General features: G+C 37.7%; 1 protein-coding gene across 3 annotated transcripts in view; it reads left to right on the top strand.

Moving 5' to 3' along the window:
* NR1H4 (nuclear receptor subfamily 1 group H member 4) overlaps window positions 1-17,327 on the top strand; it is a 37,225-nt gene extending 19,898 nt beyond the window's left edge. For 2 of the 3 annotated variants that reach the window (XM_017738042.1, XM_017738041.1), the window contains 7 exons: window positions 70-222; window positions 4,075-4,208; window positions 4,741-4,839; window positions 5,431-5,530; window positions 6,477-6,632; window positions 15,316-15,429; window positions 16,469-17,327. In XM_017738042.1, coding sequence (XP_017593531.1) covers window positions 70-222; window positions 4,075-4,208; window positions 4,741-4,839; window positions 5,431-5,530; window positions 6,477-6,632; window positions 15,316-15,429; window positions 16,469-16,707 — 995 coding nt within the window. In that variant the 3' untranslated portion in view covers window positions 16,708-17,327. The remainder of the gene's footprint in view (window positions 1-69; window positions 223-4,074; window positions 4,209-4,740; window positions 4,840-5,430; window positions 5,531-6,476; window positions 6,633-15,315; window positions 15,430-16,468) is intronic. The other variant, XM_008636538.2, reaches the window with a different exon arrangement.
* The last annotated feature ends 328 nt before the right edge of the window (window positions 17,328-17,655 follow it).

Here is a 17,655-nt window from a genome sequence, read left to right as displayed (position 1 = left end):
GTGCTCTTCAACTTGATGACTTTGCTTCTGAGTGTTCTCTTTCATCTACATCACTGCTGTTTTGCGCAGGATTCTTCAGAAGAAGCATCACAAAAAATGCAGTATACAAGTGTAAAAATGGAGGCAACTGCGAGATGGACATGTACATGAGGAGAAAATGCCAGGAGTGCCGTCTAAGGAAATGCAAGCAAATGGGCATGTTGGCTGAATGTATGTATACAGGTATTTGCATCATCTAGTCAGAGCATGCATTAAATACTGTATTTGTTTGAGTGGTCTGTTTTTAATAATAAAGTTATAAAAGATGTCATTTGGCAGGTGGAAGGTGTATTAAAGAAGGTGCTGTGCCTGTGCATCAAACCCTGTTGAAAGACAAATGCACTTTTAAGCAATGGGATTTCATCGCTGGTCAGGGATGCAAGGACATAGGAGCTGAGCAAATAGTGAAGGAAGGTCAGTCCTGCACTGGATGACAGCTATTAGTCTGCTTGAGTGGGAAGGAGAAACAGTCAGGGAAGTGACTCTATGGGAGACTCCCCAGGAGTGAGGATTTTGCAGTGTTATGGAAGCCAGAGTAGGAAAGTCCTGGTGCTTCTCTTTCCTACTCTTTCTGGGGCTCCCCCTGTCAAGTTCTTGCTAGCCAAGTCCAAGTTTTGGCACATAAACAATGCCATTTTCAAGAAAAGAGCAGGAGTGTTGCTAGCAGGAAGTTTCTGTGGCCTTGCCAAGTGTATGTTCCCAGACCTCACCCAGCAATCAGGCAAAGCCTGGTAAGGGCTGGCCCTTTTTTATAGTCTCATTAGCTCTTCTCATGGAGCTATAGATTTTCCTGCCTTGCATATAGGCACGTAGGTAGAACTCATAGACACACACAGGTCTCCAGAAATGAACTTGATGGATTTTAATAATGTTTCATGTTAAAACAAATATTCTATTCAGGCTGACAGTTTATAAACTTTATTGAGCTTCAAACTGGATAACTTAGAACAATGGGGATACTAGAGTACAACTTTGAACACGTTTAAAGCTCCTCTTTAAGTAATTGCACTGTTTTTGTAAACTTGCTCCTGAAAATACTCTGTGAACATCTGCTCTTTTGCCTTCCATGAATAGGACTACAATTTATTTTTCTTGATGGCTCCAGTCATCCAGTCACTTCAGCATACACGTATGTGTGAAACCAATTTAGGTTCATACCGGAAATTAATCTACTTGGAATTTTTAATATATTTCTATCCTTCAATCTGATCAGAAGATGCTATAGTAACTGTTGGTTATATGAGAAACAATAAGCTCCATCAATATTTTGAATGTGTCGCCAGCATAATGTAATTAATCTTTCATTCTGCAAATTGAACAGGCTGCCGAGATCCTGAGATATTACATATTCTCATGCAATACATAAATATATGAGCAGACCCCACTCTGATGGAAGAACTTAATGCATCCTGCATTGTCAGAAGAAAATAACTCCCCTGTGAACTCACCCCTGATCCATTGCTTCAAAATTTTGAGGATTCAAAACAGCTTGAGTCACTCAGTGCAGCAAAAATCCAACAACCCACTGCTGTAAAAAAAAAACCAGGTCAGCGTAAATAATACTGGCTGGGACCACATGAAACTTTTATACTGGCCTATCATTTTCACAAGCTGGCATATGGGAAATAAAAGCCAGTGGGTGCCACTGCCATCTGACTCTCTCTCTGCAATGGAAACACGGGGTATCTTGTGTTGCTCATGACTTAACCATAAGTGTGCTCTAATGCACTGCAATGAGGATGTTTGGCAAGGCACTATTTAATGGCTTTAAAGTAGGAGTGTGTTGTATAATTGCTTTTAGTTCAAGGCAATCTAGGACAGTAAAACACGAAACTTCTAGTAGTATAGGGCATTTATTTGAAAAAATATGACTAGGAAATAAAAGGTTACCTTGAACTTTGTTTCACTTACGCATTTTGTAGGATTGTAATTGCAAGTTCTGTGGATTCTTTTTTTCCTCTGAACAAGGAGGTAAAGTATTATAAATATTTATGACACAGCTACTCAACAATCTTTCTCCTGCCCTTTATGTGAAAACTACAGACAGACCAAAATTACTACCCATCAATTTCAGTCATTTGCTGTCATTTTGATCTAAACTGCAAGTTTCTTAGGTGAAATGTCTAGCTAGGGAAGACCCAGATTCTGCCACTCTTCCTGGAATTTAATACCCACTGAAACCTAGCTATCTCTGAGGTAAAAAGTGAAGTCTTGTCTCACACACGAGTTTTTCAGCTGACTTAAATGGAGCCAGAATAAGATATCAAGGGAACACTCACTAGCAGGAAGCATGAGAAAAATCTGTCTTAATGCTTAAGGCACACGTAAAGCAAATTTTCCCTAGGAAGGCAATAGACCAGATCCTAAACTGGTGGAAAATAGCACAAGCCTATTAACAGAACCAAAGATTGCACTGAATAATTTAGAAAAAGAAATCTATGGTGTTGTGTGGCACCACAAATTACATGGCTTGATACCAATTATTATCTCCATCATTCCTATTCCCTCCTTTTTCCTTTCAAGGTATTCTTTGAAGGTCTTATTTTAATCATGTAAATTTCCTCTTTTCTCAGCAGTTCAGGTAGGTCATTTTATATAGGGCTTAAACAGGAAATTAAAAACATTCACTATGAGATTCACTGGTTTCATGGTATCTTCCTCCACATCATATACTCAGTGAATGAGCCTCTTTTCCTGCTCTGCATTTTTAAAGGTGAAGAATGGGAGGAAAGAAAAGAAAAGAAAAGAAAAGAAAAGAAAAGAAGAGAAAAGAAAAGAAAAGAAAAGAAAAGAAAAGAAAAGAAAAGAAAAGAAAAGAAAAGAAAAGAAAAGAAAAGAAAAGAAAGAGAGAAAGAAAGAAAGAAAGAAAGAAAGAAAGAAAGAAAGAAAAAGAAAAAGAAAGAGGAAGGAAGGAAGGAAGGAAGGAAGGAAGGAAGAAAAGAAAGAAAGAAAAGAAAGAAAGGAAAGAAAGAAAGAAAGGAAAGAAAGAAAGAAAGAGAAAGTCCCGTGCTGATAGGTTTATTTTTAGATGAATACTTAGGTGATTACTTTTTCATTTGTGATTTCTGTCTTCCACAGATTGTGTAGGGTACCTATTGTTCCTTTCTTTTGTTAGCACAAGAAAATTGATAGTTTTTATGACATCCACAAAAGGATGCTCACTGGTTCAAGGTACTGAAATGTAGTCTAGAACAAAAGCACCTGAACAAAAAATCCCAAACCACAAATGCAAAAATCCTTTTATTAGGGCAAGTTAAACTCTATAATAAAACCAGGGCTTTATGCAATCCTCTAATACAATGAAAAGCAAAATAACAAGACCAGATGGGTAACTTCTTAAATAAATATATTTTAAAGGTAGGTCTGCCAGTCTGAGTTACTTCTGAGTCTACGTTTTCAGCTGTTGGTCTACCTGTGTAGAGATGCAGTAATGGCTAAAGCCCCGGAGTCCCCTCTTCTGAGTGGGCTTTCTTTCCAAAGATTCTGCACAACAGACCTAATATTGCTTAAAGATTATTGAAAACATCCAAAGCTCTTTGTGTAAGAACAGCTGCACCTCAGTCACTACTCTGGATTAGAGCAAAAGTGCATTATTTTGATGACAGTCTTCCAGTTGTTCCTATTTATTGCACTTTGGTTTAGGTCTCGGGGCACAGGAAAGGCTTTTCTCTTGTATAAAACTATACCAAAGGCACAATTCTCCCATCACTAACAGGTTTTTTGCCTGTAAGAATAGATTAGAGTTGGTCCAAAGGAAGACCCCTGACATGCTCAGTGTGTGAATGCTGGGTTAGCAGAACCAACTGTGTTGCTCTGCAGATGAGCTCCATGTGGGCTAGACTATTTATCGTGTGTACCTAGCTTGTCTCATTAGACTCACATCCAAAGATAATGACGCATTCAGGAGATGATCTGCACAGGTAAGCGGGGTTGTTAGTGTAAAGAGCATTCATGGGCATGTTTATGTACCTCTTCAATGCTTCAGGCATATATAAGTTCATATATGAATGCTTTATGTTGCATTATGTGTCCTAGGTCTCTTAACAGAGATACAGTGCAAGTCAAAAAGGCTACGGAAAAATCTGAAGCAGCCCCCAGATCACACAGTCGATGAAGACAACGAAGGCCATGATGTGAAACAAGTAACATCTACAACTAAAATATATAGGGTAAGAGAATTCTTGTAATAGTTCATACAGTAGTGGTGATGTTTGATTTTTGTTAAATGCATCTAGTACAGTGAATAAAGAGTATTGAAAACTCTCTGGAGCTACCTGTATTAATTAAAACTCCATCTTCCACCAAGTCAAGGAAATACCTTGAGTGTAAAAGTAGTTCTGATAATTTTTTAGTCAAAACTCTGTAAGGCATGTGTAAGATCCGTGCAGTATTTTTTCTGTGGTACATATATCACATACAGTGAGGTATGATATTAAAACTCTAACATACCTAGTTATATGCTAAACATTTCCTAATTTCTGATAAATAACCACACAAACCTATGCAGTTTAAAAACATTATATACCTCTCTTCTGTACACTTCTACAAAAACCTCAGTAACAAGCAAACCTCTTATCTCCTTGGTCTTCAAATGGTGAAAAATAGATGTATAGATCTTGCCTAAATCAAGAAATTCTACATCATTACTATGACTGCATTTCGTGATGGGCGTTGTTTTTTTTTTTTTTTTTGCCAGTATAGGAGAAGGTAGAATTTACCCCAGAACAGCAGAAACTTCTTAATTATATTATGGATTCATACAGTAAACAAAAAATACCACAGGAGGTGTCAAAAAAACTAGTAAGTATATTGACAAATTCATTGTTGAAAAACTGATAATAAAGCTGAGGATTACACAGCAAAAAATACTTGTAGTCAGCATAAGTAGGTACAGTAAAGTAGAGCAAACTATGGGTAAAAGCTTACAGTCAAAGTATGCTGAAACTGGGGCAGAATCTTTCCCATTCAGTCAACAGTTAGACCACATCTTTGTCTATCAAACTTAAATGTTAAGAAAAAGCTTTCAACTCTAGAATAAGACTTTTATGATCAAATCTAACCTTTGCTGATTGGAGCTTTGTTTTTCCATTGTCAGTATAGGCAGTGATTTGAGTTTGACTTGCTGTCAATCTTCCTTTCTATAAAGACACCAGCCTGGAAGCTTGAAAATAATTTCTAGAGGAAAAGATACTCTTATGTGTATCTAAGATACTCTTATGTCTACTTCTTATGTTGCCTTCCAAAATACTTTGGTTTGCCAAGATTGGAGACAAATTACAATATTTGGTGGAACTCTTGCCTGGTCCAGTCCAATAGTTCTTGTATTTTATGCTCTTAAATGTGAAATGTCAGTGAAAATTAACAGATTTTGTTTGGTTTAATTTTTAACAGTTAAACGAGGAATTCAGTGCTGAAGGAAATTTTCTGATTTTAACAGAAATGGCTACCAGTCATGTGCAGGTTCTTGTGGAATTCACTAAAAAACTACCAGGTATATCCAGCATGTTGGGGCAAATTTTGTTATTGCAAGGTTTACATGCCTTTCTGTTGCCTTTTGGCAATAGTTGTGTATATTTTGAAGACTATAAAACAATTCCTGCTCCTTCTACACATTGCTTAGATACTTTAGATACAAAGCACAAAGGTGCTTTGTTCTCAGAAGAATAGTAGGTTGAGCAATCCAAACTCTGCCACTCCAAGATGTGGCACCCTTTAGCTATGGACAAACAAAATGCTCAGAAAAGGGATTGTGTCTGTAGAGAGATTTTATTTCTATATATCGCTGCAATGCCAAATAGTCTGCCTCTAAATTACCACTAACACTTTCTAGACTCTACTTCATGCCCTTTGCTGCCTTTCAAGAAATGCCTCTAGGTTATAACATCCACTGAATTGTGAGTCCCATGCAAGAACTTTCTCTAGTTGGTGGCACCAGTATTTATGGTCCTGGCACAATGTGTTATGGACAAATGCTGAAAATCTGAGTTTATTAGCATCTTTTCAACTCTCAAGTTGATGTTACCTCAAGACTGAATACTGGGCATATGGTAGAGGTCCCCTTTAACTAAGGAAGGTGCATTGTAACACTGAAAGCAGCATGGCAGTGGGGAAGGCACGTAGAGAGCTCTGGTGGAAACATGACAGAAGATATTATGGAGCTAGACAAAATTCTCACTATTGGTTATGCTACACCACATTTTGCTTATCCTCTAAAAGTACCCTGAAAACTGAAACACACGTGTAATCCTCATAAACTTTGGGGAGGTTCAAATCAGTGTCATTTTCTGAAGTCCGGGTTTCAATTTCTGCAGCTCTTGGCAACCCTACTGACACCAGCATCAAGGTTATGCAGATGTGTGGCACCTCACGTGCAGGAATTTCAGGACAGAAAGAAGTGGGAACTTCTACTGTCTGACTTATCTCTAATGTCTCCTCAGGCTTCCAAACCCTTGATCATGAAGACCAGATTGCTTTGCTGAAGGGCTCAGCAGTAGAAGCAATGTTCCTCCGTTCAGCTGAGATCTTCATTTTTTTTAGCAGGAAACTTCCTTCGGGACATACTTTCCTTTTAGAAGAAAGAATTCGCAATAGTGGTAGGTATCTTGTTTAGTGAGGCAAAAACAAACCACACCATTGCAACTTTTGTGTCAGTATTTGGCCCTTGGAAAGCTAGAGTAAGGTTGTTTAGTAGCATTGAGACAGATTTATCTGAATGTTGTTCTTTATGTTAACTAGAACAAATCTAACTCAGCCTTGAGTCTAAAGTTCATAAGGTAAAGGTTTCTTTACAAGTACTTTGCAAGTATTATCAATAACGCTACATCAAATAAAACTAGTGCATGTCTCCAATGATAAGCATGAAAGAATGACGAAGAAGAAATAGTACCATTTCAAATTGTTCACACAAAGTATTGGTAATTATGCTTTCAAAGGCAATCCCTATAAGAAGAAAAGAAAAAAAGATTTTAGGATGTTACTGGAGATGACTGAAGGCAAGCACCTATTCTTAGGGATGTTTTGGTAAAATTGAATCACACTGCACAAGGTGCATAAAAGAATTACAAATACAGCATTTTCTCTGTATGTTTTCTGCTTCTTAAAGTCAATCAAAAGCTCAGTGACTCTGATAAATTCCACTGGTCCTAGACATAAATATTAATAATTATGAAAAGCCAAATGGGGCTAGATATTGTTCCTTAAGAGCAGGAAAATTGTGTTTTGCATTATTATGCATTCTTTGTGCTCCACCAATGCAATACTGAATGTTTTGCATTTTTCTGTATTGATCAGCAAGCTTTATCCAGCCCTCAGCTACCTATTGCTGAATATTCAAAGAAATCAACAATTCTGAATCAGAGAGTCAGTCTGTAGATTCTGGCTTCTGACTTTCCTTTTTAAGGATCAGAAAGAGAAGAGACAGAAGAACATGTAACCTCAATATTATTCATGGAAATGGACCTGAATTCAGTTCAGAAAGTTCTACTGATGTAAGCAAAATTAAGCCAATGCTTATATATTTAATGCACTGAAAGGGAGTCAGAAAACTTGAGAATAATTCACTAGCTGAACGTATGTATTTATTTCGGCTTAGCACACTCGTTCCTAAGTTTATAATTAGTAGGTTTTTATATTTCTTTCATTTTGATTGATTATAAGAGGTTACTCTTTGATGAACTGGAAACAGGGACTTCCAGAGTGATATGAATAGCTTCTGGTCCAAGTTCTGCAGGCAGGGAAGTATGCCAAGAAGGCCAGATATATTTCCTGGAAACTGTAATGAGTTGTCATGGATCCAAATGTCTTCATTAAGAGATTTTTTTACTGGATTATAACCCCCATTTTTGATAAAAATAGGTTTTAGAGAAAGAAATCCATATGGCAACATGATTACTGAAACCTTCTCTAATCTGTACAGTGAATATCAAGCTTCTTTGTTCAGGGTATCAACTGTTCATTAAATAAACCCCAGAAGCAAGAAATACTTGAACCCAGAACATAGCATAAGCCATTATGTCATACCAGTAATTTTTCCTTAGTCATAATTTTAAAATATTCTATTAATTCTTTGCAACTACTGAATCCAGATGAGATACAATTTTTTTTTTTTTAGTTTGTACTAGATTCATGACAACACAACTGGCTGGAATATTACATTTTATCCTGCCTTAGTATTATTTACCTGTCATGTCACAGATTTTAAAAAGAAACATTTAGTGTAGAACAAATTTTCAAGACAAGTAACAATTTCAAATGTATTGTTTATGCCAAAGGAAGACTTTTTCTGCGGAGAAAAAAACCAAGGTAAATTAAAAGCAAATTCTTAGACCAAAAAACAGGGCTAAATAGTTCTAAAGAAATGAAACACAGTACCTTTTAAAATATGTGTGCGTGTATAAACACAAACGTGTATCTTCTTGCTCTTGGAAGAGGCTTTCTAAACCATCTTCCCTCAAGCCAGGATCAAGTTGAAGACATAAGAGGAAACACTGATATTAGAACTTCTCCCTCCCTGTATTACAGGAAGATAATGTATTATCCAGCTTACTGCTGCTGACTGCATTCTTTCCTTCTATTAAGAGCCAGAATACAGAAAAAAATAACCTTTCCCTTATAGTTTATTTCTCTACTTCTGCAAATTCAAGCCTACTTTAAAACATTTTCCCCTGCTGCCTTTAAGGGGGCTGTGACAATAAATAACAAAAGCAGCTTGTAAATCTTTGCATTTGTAGTTTAATTACTGCTACTAGACCTATTTAATTTCTAGATAAATAAAACTTTGAAATAGTTTTAAAATATCTACTATGGAAATAGCTTATTTTTGTGGCTTAAATCCTCATTATTTTCATGTGTCCAAGTTTGAACAAAATGAAGGAAAGGCATATGAATTCTTTTGTTATCATTGTTTACACATACAGCTTTCAATGTTATTTCAGTAATATGTAATATAAATTAGAGTAAAATAAAAATATTACAAATATTTAATATTAAAAAAATCAAATATTATGCAGTTCACACCCCTGCATGTCATAGGACTCAACACCAGGGCTCTAGGTTTCATAATAGCCTGTACCCAATGTGACCTTAGAGTAGAAATGTAAGCAGTCTTTTCCAGTGTTAACCAGTAACAACAAACACTACTGCCCATTATGTTATAGACTGGTCCAAGAGATAGGACTGGCCAGAAGAGATTATATCCCTCTTTTTACATACACCTCACTGGAAAACAAACAAAAATCTAAAAAAACAAACACACAAACAAAAAAGGCTAAATGCAGCAAACTGAAACCTACAAAGACAATAGAGAGCATCAGAAGAAGTTCAGTGATGGCTGAGTGGGAGTTTAAAAATCAAGTTTATAGGTAATAAATGAAAAAACAGCATCAGGATTATTTATGGCTCCTAGGGATGTCCTAAACCTTTTCATGCCAGCAGCCATTAATTGTTGCTGTTAGTCAGAATTTCTGTCCGTATATTTTCAGGTACAGACTAATGCTTGAATATCACATACATTCTATTGTCAAGCTTTGATGCCTGTATCCATAAAATCAGGGAGGGTGGTGGTGATCCTGCCTAAAAGTCACAAGCTGTCCAGACTTCTGTCACCTGCCACCATGTCCACTTTGAAGCTGCTCTCATCTATTAATATTTATGTCTTCTCCAGTCCGATTGTATGGAATGTTGGGGTTTTTTTTCTGATAAGGAAGTCAAAGATCTGGTGGTGATGACCTTTGAGCGTTATCAGCATTCATTTTCATTCTCATGCTGATGAGGTGTATTTTTATTTCTCAGCTTGTGCCTATTGCTCAAGTCCTGCTGCACCTCAGAGACTGCCTTTGTTTGTGCCCTGATGGTCTTTCTCCATAACCCCTTATGAAAATTCGTGGATCAGCTGCTTGTGTGACTGAAATCCTCTCCTACGCACTCTAATATTGAGACTTAATGAGAAATACAGACATTTTATTTAATGTTACTGAGATTTGGTGCCATTTACTCATCTTATTTGATGCTTCACTGTGCATATACCACATTGTGATTGACTCACTTGGTGAAAGGCTGACATTCCAGTAATTTAATGCTTAGTGTTTTTCTGTTATTTTGAAAGCAAATTCTCCCCATTATTGAGCAGTACAGTATTTTTAAAAAAACAGAGCTGAGATACAGAAATTTTTCTCTGTGAGCATTTGTAGTTTGTTTTGCTAAAGATACCAGGTTTCAGTGGTCATGAAAAGACAGAGATTTTTATTTCATCATTTTACTCTACAGAGCAATTCTAGGAATTTGAGTATTGGGAAATAAAATACTACCTGGTATTGACAGAAAGGGAATATCTGGACCCAAATTTTAAGTTGGCAGCAGGACATGTGACATTGTGAAATACACTGTTGTCTTCCTGGATGGGTTACAGGTGCTGAAGTACACTCAGATCCAAAGTAAAAAAAAAAAAAAAATAGCTGCACTTTCAAAGCATTGGCAAGAGACCACCTTTTGCCATTGAATGTGGGATACAAAGTTCACATTGATTTGGATAAGAGGCTCCTGCAACCAAAAGCAAAGTCTGTTATTGGAACACGGATAATTTCCATTGCCCTTGTCTTCTATCATTTAGTTATTAGTACTGAGCAAGGGTGCTGCTTCAGGACCCCACTGTGCCGGGGTTTGTGCAGAGAAATGAAATGATCTTCACTGACGTGTCCAATGTGTCTAACTCTCCCAACAGTCGTGTGCATCCTCGTGGAAGGAGACACATCATCCTGTAGCTCAAGGCAAAACTGGCACACTGCCCAAAACATTTAGAAATTTGGACCACTTTAAAATACAAAATATAGGAAAGAGCTTTTCTGTTCACACACCTTTCCTGCACAATCTACCACACCGACTCTTCCAGTGCTAGGTTCCTGAGTTATAAATACAGTTGCTAAAATTATTTAAATCATATATACAGAATAGATCTATACCATGAAAGCAAGAACAGATGTCAGGGACCTGACCTCTTTTCTTCTGCATAAGTGTGCTTCTTCAGGCCAAAAACGTTTTTAGACTCTGCCTATGAAGACTAGCTCAAGCAGTGCAGATGCTGCTAACTGTGTGCCAGACCACATTTCTCTCCTGACTGCAGGCACTCAGGCCACTGCCAAAGGAGGGTATGAGGCAAGGTCATTTGCACCCTCCTTGCAGGCATGGTTTGTTTGGGTTTTTTTAAGCTAAGGCTTCTTTGCTTGCAATTATGACTTAACAGAGGTCCGATGGATTGCTTTAAAGAAGGGGGGGGTTTGCTACTTCGTTTTGAGTTCTGCTCCACACATGCTAACTTCTCATTTAAGTTGGCTATTTAACCCCTACAAGATAATGACAGACAGAAGAGCATGTGCCTATGCTCTGCTGTGTCTTCTCTCCTGGCTAGATTTTCCCCTATCTGGCACTCAGCATCAAGGGGGTGAATTTGATCAGTGTTTAAAGGATCACTGATGCATTTGAATAGCTCAGAAGGGAGAGCTAATAAGCAGCATGAAAAGCAATTCTGGTGGATGGAACAATGTGAAAGATAAAATGTAAGTTTGTGAGTAATTAGAATATTTTATTTGCATAAAGCAGCTACTAATATACCTTTGGTTTCATATTCACTAACACCTCAATCTTTATCAAGAAAAAACGATCTCTATCTATATTAATAACACAGTGCTAGTTACTGTTAATTAGCATTTACTCTCAAGCTTTCTTCTTGCAATAGATTAATTATTCAGTTTTACAAAACAGAAAAAAATAGAAGACAGAATGCTGTCTCAAAAAGCTGTCAATACTGACTTGATATAACAGTAAAAACACCTATTCCAGGATTATGTTAAACAGATAATTATTCACGGCCTGAAACTGCAAACTTTATGAAAGTATCAGTGATCTTACCTTCATAGAAAAATCATAGCAACAAAACTCTAAAAAAGGCAAGGTGTAGAGTAATGCTGTTTCTTGGGCTACAGATGGAGATGAAGTTGTGCAAGGAAGGGGTGTTGAATGAATAATGTTCATGGGTTTAAATCTGCTCTAGTCTGATGCTGCAAAGCTGCACTCAGTAAAGCTTTTATTTCCCACTGACTACCCTTGGGTTTACAGCCAGACACGCATGAACATAAAGAAATAATCAAACAACCTGCAGTATCTTCTGCAGCTGACGGAATTGGGCTGGCGGTTAGGTAGGGATCCGTGTAACGTGGAAAGATGCCCAATGACATATGAAGGATGAGCATGTTCTTACTGCCACAATGCTGCATGAAACAAGGGTTTTGAAACCCTTTTGAAAAAAGTTAGGAAGGAGGTACTATTAGCAGTGACCAGGAAGCTCTGCCTGCCGGACAGCACTGTGCAGGGCTCTTGTCTGATCTAAATATAGAGGGTTAGGCAGAACTAACTTTTCTGTTCTCAATGAGGCCAGAAATATAATTTCATCTATTTGATTTTTTTTTTCACTTTTGGGTATAACTTGTGCTAATGACATTGGGAAAATCACATAACTCATTTCTTCTCTAGCCTTTCCAGTTACAAGCACCAAATCACCTTTAATTCTTGTTCTGATAATCTGAATTGAAGTGACAACGTCTCGTACAGTAGCTAGGAAAAAAAGTAAGAACTATAAACATCTGTTTCCTATGTTTCCTGCCTTTTTTTTCTTTCTGTTGGAGCTTATTAAATCCAAACCGAAGCGTTTACAATCACATTAGAAAACAGCCCCCTCTTGTGACGAAAAAGCAATTTGTGTAATGTGCATACAGGAAGATGAAGTACTAACAGGGAAACTCCAGCATAGGCGGGATGACAGCAAAACTACTAACCAAGGAAAGAGTCCATTATCCTAGTTTCGTAATTGTTAATTTTTAATGGGTTTTTTTTTTCATTATTGCCTTGTGACATATATCAATTCAAAGATTTTGAAGTTCTGTTCTCCTTAGGAAAAGTGATAAAACACTTGAATTGCTGAAACATCCCTTTCTACTCCCTCCCATCTCTACGGTTTTATTTCTCTGTTTGCAGTACACTAATGCAGAGTTCTCGGCAGTAATTTCATTTGCTTCCACATCTATACTCATTTTTTCTTCACCCATTCATACTTCAGTTTCTTAAGGTTAGCTTATAAGCTTTCTGGGCAGGGATTGTTTTACTATATGCTTAGGCATTGTTTGGACCAGTGAGGAACTGAATTAGTTTTCCCACATCCTGTTTGCCAGCAACACTTTCATCCTTCTTCTGCTATATTGACAACAGGATTTGAGGAGTTTGGGATCACCAAAAGCAATTATTTCATCCAGCTGAAAGCAAACCTGACCTTCAAAAAAAAAAATCAAATTATGAATATGAGAAACAAATGATGGGAGTCTTAGTCACAGCCCACTTCCTACCATTTCTTGTTTCCTGTCAAGACTATTGTGCCCAGAGGCACAATACCTTGCACAGAGACTTATAAAAATATCAAGTTTGTCTTGGACTTTTCTCATGCTGTTGCTGAGGTACTCATATCCATGAAAGGAATTCATTTGCTCTTCTTTAGGGCCCAGCTTTTTATTATTTTTTGTTTCTAGTTTCATGCAAACTGTGCTGCATATATGTGCTACTTACACACTATAAGGAACCTTGGCATTTAAAACCACCCAAGGGAGAGACAGGTGGTTCCCAAAAAGTTAGCAATAACAAGTATTCAAAATTTTAAGTAGTTAAGGTTGATGACTAACAACATAAGCCTTGCAGCACATTAGATGCTATGACTACTGTTTGCTCTGTAAGAAGGTCCAGCTGTGTTACTAACTTCTACAGGACGAGCTGACCCGCATCATATATATCTGCTTAATTTACTTAGACTCAGTAGTATTGAACTCATCACAAAAACAGGATTTGTGGCTTGTAATCTGAAGTGAACATAGGTTGCTTATGTCATGTGTTTAAACACGACTCAGCCATAAAATAAACCACACCCTGCAAGACCATTCTTTCACTGCTGGGACACAAAACTATTCCACTGCTTGAAGTAAATTCACTGTCACAGCAAAATGTGACTATTTCATAGTTAAGTCAAGTGACTTCATGTTTCCTTTCTTTGAGTTCCACCTGCTGAGTTTCAGTTTGAATTTCCCCTACTGGAGGCACTCCAAACCTCCCTAGTCCTGGATTTCAGCTTTGTGTTGCACATAACACTCAAAACTGCATTATTTCATGTGGTTTCCAAGGCAAGTTATAAAGACTTCTAGAACAGCTCAAAATTAAGATTAAATCGACAAGACATCCTATGGCCCTCATCTGTGGGAACCAAGGAGGTTTCCATCCTTTCAGCCAAGGAAGGCCAAAAGACTCTTGCTGCAGAACCACTGGTTTGGATGTCTACACTGCTTCAGAGCTGCAAGCAGCTGCTGTCAATAGTCTAGTGTCTGCTCTGAGTGACTCACATACCATTTAAAAAAAGAATAATTTTGATGTCACAAGACTTACTTCTCTTTTACACCAAAGAGCAGGATGGAGTACATCTGTAATTTAAGGCTAACTAAGAACATTGTGACCTGATGACAAAGTCAGCAAGAAGAAGCCTCATTGGCATGCCTTAGTTTGGAAACCCCAAAGGCTTTTGCTGATGGTGAGAGAATCACATGATCCCATTCTTAAACAGGCCTGGATTTTAACTATTTTTGGCTCTGTATTTTATAATAATAAAATAATATTTTGATAATTATTTTATGCTTTAAGGTAATAGTTATTGCAAGCAAGTTGATCTTGGAGTACAGGTAATCCTAGACCTAACAAGAGTTTCAGGCTACATAAAAGGAGTAATTAAGCATCTTTATGGAGACAACTGAAGCAACTGCCCAAGGCAGTTAGCTGTAGAATAGAGTTGGGCTAGAATTAAACCATACACCCTGAGAGGTTTCCGTATAACTAATGCAGAGACAGGGAACACAGGCACTGCTTCGCAAAGAGGATTATCAGCAGACAACGAGAAAACCACGTATGAGACTTGTCCTGAAGAGCCAGATGGACAAACCTGCAGAGTTAAATAAATTGTTTGAAAGAAAGACTTTGAAACTATGCAAAAAGAAATTGCCAGTGCTTGCCTGTGTCTAGTTTGCTCTGGAAAACAAGGATGTGCTTGCACTTTTGTAACTAATTGTCTTGCATCATGATTTTTGTAGTAGATTTCTCCCACAAAACAGTCAATACAAAATATGAAATAATTGCTGGGTAGCAATAAACCGACTGCTTCAATAATTAAGACATACTGTAACTATTTTTTCCTTCTCACAGGTATCTCAGATGAATTCATAACTCCCATGTTTAATTTTTATAAAAGCATTGGAGAGCTGAAGATGACACAGGAGGAATATGCACTGCTCACAGCCATAGTTATCCTGTCTCCAGGTAACTTCTCATCCAGAATTAAATATTAGTGATTTTGGAAAGAAAGCATGAGGAGCATGATGTGAGATTTGTAAAAACTTACATTCTACATGGAGTAAGAGAGCGTACGTGCTCATTCTGTCATATTTAAACCAGAAAACAAGCACACAAATACAAACTCCAAATGTCCTGCTACACCACTTGGTTTTGCATACAAGGAAAAAACTGCTTAAATAACCTGCTTTAAAGAATTACTGGTATCTCTTCACTGCTTAGCAAAACAGGCTTCCTCCTTCAGAAAACCCCAGATGTGGCTACATGCACATCACTACTGACCACCGTGGAATGCCACATTTTTTGGAGGGAAATTGGGAAACTCTATAGCTTAGAATAGAGTATGACAATGAAGGTCTTCAGCCTTTATTGGGAGGTTTCCAAATCAGGTTTCATGAAGGACGGGAACGTGAAGCATTTCCATCACTCTTTGAGTCAGTGTGTCTCAGGAGATTTTTTTACACCAAAAATCCCATTCTCCTCTTTCCCTAAACACATGCTTCCATATGAACAAAATAAAAAGATAAGTATTTTCTAACAAAGAAATTTAATATGAGGATGAAGATGTTTGATTTTGCCCTGGTGACCTGCTTGTACACTCTTCTCAACTGGCTAAATTCCCCAGGAGTAATACACCCCCAAGAACTTAGGGTGTTGCTCAGTTCTTGCAATGCACTGCAAGACATACTCTGGTGCAGAACCACATGGAAAGATGATGATAGAACTCCAGTGAAACATTGTAGAGTTAAAACACTTTGGGTTTTGAGAAGGTTAAATGTTTTCTCTAGCTAGAAGTGGGAAGCTTACATGAAAGCCCTAAAGCAAAAATACAGCATTAAACATTTTTATTTCATCTTATTTTCAGAATAAATATTCTTTTAAGTGTGAACATCAGTGGTCATTGAAAATATTTGAATATTTTTATATTGAGTTATCAGTGCAAATAATTGCAATGTATCAGAGAATATACTTGCTAATTACTTCTTTTCTTTAAAACCATAATCAGATCGACAATACATAAAGGACAGAGATTCTGTGGAAAGGCTTCAAGAACCACTACTGGATATTCTACAAAAAGTCTGCAAACTTCACCATCCAGATAACCCTCAACACTTTGCATGTCTTCTGGGTCGTCTCACAGAATTACGGACATTTAACCATCATCACGCAGAGATGTTGATGTCATGGAGAGTGAATGATCACAAATTCACACCTCTTCTCTGTGAGATCTGGGATGTGCAGTGATGGATACTTTTTTTTATTTTATTTTAGGAGAAATATCTTTTAAAAGGACCACATAGCATTTATTTTCATAGAAAAGTATCCCACGGTGCATTATATTTTCTTTACTGCATTTTTATAGAAACATGCCATGGATTCATAGAAGTCATTTTGTTCACTATGCACAGAATATTGTACAGCTATCAGATCCTAACACATGAATATAACTTTTTCTGTATTTATACCCTCTGATCAGAAAGAGCCCTCCAGCTCTTCAGAGGAACCCAATTAATTCCGGCTGCAACTAATCTGATTGCAGTTACAGTTCCTCTGTAAAGAAATGGGGAAAAGTAAGTTTCCATTAATAATTTTTCATTGCAGGGCTTTTTTGTTCTTTACATCTGTCAAAGAATATATTCCAGATAGTTACAGTAATAAACCAGCTGAAATGGTTAATACCACGGTCATTTGCTGTTCAACTCTGAAATGTGTTCATGTGAGGTATGCAAGGTGTTATTTCTTCACAAGATGAAGAATTATGTAATGGAGAATAGCCACACACACACAAAATCTCTTTTCATGATACATGTAACTTCAATTGCATTATTATTTCAAAGTAAAAATTACAGAGTATCTCTACTTTGTGGAAGTGCGTCACAGGTTATTTTGCTTTATGACTTTGATTGCTGGTGCTTAATGGCTCTGAAAAACACCATCAGCAGCATCCCTGGAACTGGTAAGTGTGTCTGGATGCTGTGCGCGGCGGTGCGGACTCTCTGATGCGGCCGGGGGCTGCAGGCACGGTGCGGGGTTTCCTTGTACCGGGGTCCGCTCCCAGACGGCGGGGCAGCGGTGTGCCGAGCGCTGCGCGGCGGAAGGCTCCGGGCGCAGAACGCCGACTGCCAGGGGGCCCCTTCGGCTCTCAGCTCCGGGGGTGCAGCAGGGCGATGCCGCAGCCCCGGGCCGGGGTCC

The sequence above is a fragment of the Corvus brachyrhynchos genome, unplaced genomic scaffold, assembly GCF_000691975.1.
Source record: "Corvus brachyrhynchos isolate BGI_N302 unplaced genomic scaffold, ASM69197v1 scaffold56, whole genome shotgun sequence".
Classification (NCBI taxonomy): Eukaryota; Metazoa; Chordata; class Aves; order Passeriformes; family Corvidae; genus Corvus; species Corvus brachyrhynchos.
The sequence above is the reverse complement of the archived record's forward strand: the minus strand, read 5'-3'. Positions and strand labels throughout refer to the sequence as shown.